The sequence below is a fragment of the Oryzias melastigma genome, linkage group LG6 (assembly GCF_002922805.2).
Source record: "Oryzias melastigma strain HK-1 linkage group LG6, ASM292280v2, whole genome shotgun sequence".
In the NCBI taxonomy this organism is placed as follows: Eukaryota; Metazoa; Chordata; class Actinopteri; order Beloniformes; family Adrianichthyidae; genus Oryzias; species Oryzias melastigma.
Window position 1 is genome coordinate 29,951,168 of NC_050517.1, and position 3,893 is coordinate 29,955,060.

Sequence of the window (3,893 nt, forward strand, 5' to 3'; positions counted from 1 at the left end):
CTGGAGCCGCCCTCGCCCGGCCGCCTGTCTCTGAGCTCGGTGGACGAGGTCACCGAGGGACCGGAGACCGAGGGGCCGGAGACCGAGGGGCCGGAGACCGCCCCGGACGCTGGGGAGCAGCACCAGTGGATGGTGAGATCCCAGCATCAGCACATGGATCTGTTTAAGATCACAGGACTCTGATCACTTCAGGGTTTGTCTTTAAAATCAAATCTTCTCAAACTAGAGTCACGAGATGCTGCTCTGCAGGGACAATGTTCTCCTCATTCTCTGGAAACGATGTGTAGAATCAGCTGTGACGGACGGAGATGAGAAATACCGGAAATAAATCAGTTTAGTGATGCCCACGAGGAGACGAAGAAAGTAGAGTTTACAAACTGTGATCATGTTAAGATCTGATAGAAGATTTCCAGGTGATCAATACTTTTGATTTAGCCGTCGTTCCTGCAGAGCAGCAGAAAGACGAGTCCAGGATCACAGAATCAAACCAAAGATCTGATCATGATCAAACTCTGAAATCTGAACGCGGCACACAGGAGCTTGATTGACAGGTCCAACGGCCAATCAGGACGCAGACAAAAGGATGCAAAATTCCACCGAAAGAAATCATTAGAACAATGAAACTGAACTGCAGTTCATTTAAGAGTCCCCCCCTCCTCTCTGCTGAGAGCTCTCTGTTTACATGCCCCCCACAAATCACATTTTAAAGAGTAAAAGAAATAATAGAAACAGCATTTCATTTGAGACGACAAAACTTCCAGAATCCAAAACATTCATTCATCTTCTAAACCCGTTCTGTCCTGTTCTTACTGATGGGTGAAGGGAGGTACACCTGCACAGGTGTCCTGTGTGTCTCAGGACCTCAATCACACACCAAGGAAGCAGTGAAGCATGTTTATGGATGTGAGAGGAAGCTGGACTCAGAAATGCTTTTGGAGTCTAATTCTCCATCATCAGAAAAATGCCACCAGAAGATAAAAACACCAGAAACAAAACTTTTACAATAGTTTACATCAAAAGAGATACAAATATGTTCCTGTTAAAATCCAGCTGTCACCATGAATCAGAACCAGAACCTGGTTTTACTGGACTGCAGACCCAGCTGCTGGTGACCCCCTCAGACGATGAAGCTTTCCTCTCGGCTTCTCTTCAGGAGTTCAGTCATCCGGTGGAGAGCCTGGCCCTCACGGTGGACGAGGTCATCAACGTGCGGCGAGTTCTGGTCAAAGCCGAGATGGAGAAGTTCCTCCAGAGCAAAGAGCTGTACAACAACCTGAGGAGAGGGAAGGTATGTGGGCGGAGCTCTGACGAGCTGCTGCGGCAGGACACACCCACTCACCTGTCTGTCTGCTTTCAGGTGTGCTGCTGCTGCAAAGTCAAGTTCCCGCTCTTCTCGTGGCCGTCCACATGCCTGCTGTGCAGACGGTACCTCTGTAGTTTCCTCCTCCGGTCTCTGAGGCGACTTTTGAACCTGTCTTTGTTGTTTTTCTTCCGTTTGTAATGGAGTATATGTCTGTAAATCAGCGAGGAGGCGCTCCTCAGGTCTTCCTCAACACCATCAAACTTCAGGATCTTTTAGGGAGCAGATTCTGTCTAAATCAGGGGTGTCAAAACTACGGCCCACGGGCCGTATCCGGCCCACCAGATGGTTTAATCCGGCCCACTTATGAAGAAAAAAAATAAGAATTTTCACAAAAGAAAGCAAGTTTCTAGCCCATTCCTGTAGCGAGTTCTGGTTCTGTAAAGAAATTTAAAGAAAATGCGCAATTCCACCACTAGGGGGAGCAAAGGAAACTCAAGAGATAAAGACATGAACAGATGAAGGAGAAACCATGCCGACTTTTGGGAGACAATGGGAGGTTAACAAAAGTTTAACCCTCTAGAACCTAAAACTCATTTTTTATTTACCTCTGTATTTGGTGTCATTTTACTCTCCTACGTGACACTGCCTTTAGTTATTGTTCCAGGTTCTATTCACACACTAGACATAAAATTATGCAACGGCAGAAAATTCCATCTGGAAAAATTGGATTCATTCTGCTGTGGAAACCCCAAAAATGTTTAACAAACTGTTTTTACAACATAGAATGAAAGTTTTAGGTGTCGTTTCATAAAAACAACAAGAAAACATTTTATCAACAAACTGATCAACACATGTTTGAATGGAAAAAAAAATCCGGCTAAAGTCACACCAGGCAGACCAGTTCTGATGGCCTTCCTCCTTGTGGGGTTTCTAATAGCAGACAGCTGTTTGGCTCCGCCCCACCACAGGTGAGCTGACCTGCATTGCAGCCGTCTGATCAAAGTTTGTCTTCTGCCTTATTTATTAAAATTAAAGATTGCTTTTGTCCAAAAACTACAAATAAAGGCCACATTCTGCCTTTAATTCAATCAAAAGTGATTAGACTAAAAGGCTGTTTGAGGCATTTTTTCCAAGAAAAAAACCAGACAAAAACAGAGCTTCAGATACGTTGGACGAAGGTCTGTGGACTCGTGAGCCGCTAGAGGCTGCAGCTGGACCAAAGAAGAAGGAAACGTCCTCTGGATGCATCTTCATGTATTAAAGTTCATCATAGACTCGGATAACAAAAACGTGTTTGATCGTTCCAAAATAAAAAAGGAACAAAAACACCGGGCCCAGTACACCCTCTCGGAACCAACAGAACCGAACCAACCTGGGGGCAGGTCTTTCCTCATCACGTGACCATAAAAGTGAGATCATAAATGAACATGATCATGGCTGCTGTTATGTTGCTGGTCCGGCCCACTTCAGACCAGACGGGTTGAAGCGGCCCAGAACCAAAATGAGTCTGACACCCTGATCTAAATGATGAACTGGTTTTGATTGTTTCTATGAATGTAAACGACTGTCTTTCTCCTGATAGGTCAGTCTGCAGCTCCTGCAGTGCAAAGGTATGTACGATCTCCTCCTTCTGCTGAGGAACGCTTTCATGTTCAGAAGAAAGAACTTTTACTGAGGAAGGTGAAAACGACGAGGGTTTACCTGGAAAACAGCTGTTAGAAACTAAATAAACTCACCAGACTGATGTTTACTGAGTATCTGCTGGAAGGATTATCTAGTTTTCTGGATCCTGTCAGAACGTTCCTTCCTTCTGTGTCTAACTGGGATTGGATCAAAGTTTAGAGACTGAAAGTTGTTTCAAGGTTAAATCAGGATAATTCTTTACATGATGAAGAATCACATCTGCTCTCATAGCTCCACAGTAACGGTCTTTCTCAGTGAAGATGCATCTCTCTGTCAGCCTGAGGAGCATTTTCAGTCGTCGTTGCACCTGTCAGGTGATCACAGATGAACCAGCAGCTCCTCTGCTCACCTGTCAGGTGATCACAGATGAACCAGCAGCTCCTCTGCTCACCTGTCAGGTGATCACAGATGAACCAGATCTCCTGAACTGCAGAGCTTCAGTTGCACAGCAGGAACACGTGGAGACGAGTTTCAGGACTTTGTTTGTTTTCAACTAGAATTCAAAGTAATACGTAATTCTCAATTGACAATTCGTTCTGCAAACGGAGGCGGGGCTTAGGCAGGTGGGCCCCGCCCTGATAAGATTCTGACAGGTAAATTCTCAGTTTGAATTTTGGGTCATTAAAAACCTGGATCCCAAAATGCATTAAACACAAAATCAAGGTCACAAACTAAAGAAGTTAACTTGAAGTTCCTTTGAAATGAATGTAAAACCACAAACAAAATACAAGTGAACAAAACCAACAGACTTTTATTCACATAACATTAATAAAGACAAAAGAGTCTCAGCTTTGAGGATTAAATCTGGTTCTTCTGTCAGTAATGACCTCCTCTGTGATAGAGAAGATTCTCCAGGTTGGTCGTGGAGTTCTAGAGAATGATGTCCTGCAGATTCTCTTCCTTCATA

At 44.5% G+C, this 3,893-nt stretch overlaps 1 protein-coding gene across 1 annotated transcript in view; it reads left to right on the plus strand.

The window, feature by feature from the left end:
- Positions 1-3,893, plus strand: part of spire2 (spire-type actin nucleation factor 2) — a gene marked incomplete in the record, with an annotated part of 45,785 nt that overhangs the window by 33,136 nt on the left and 8,756 nt on the right. The window contains 4 exon segments of the mRNA XM_024282594.2: positions 101-132; positions 1,154-1,288; positions 1,358-1,425; positions 2,886-2,913. Of these exon segments, the coding sequence (XP_024138362.1) occupies positions 101-132; positions 1,154-1,288; positions 1,358-1,425; positions 2,886-2,913 (263 nt within the window).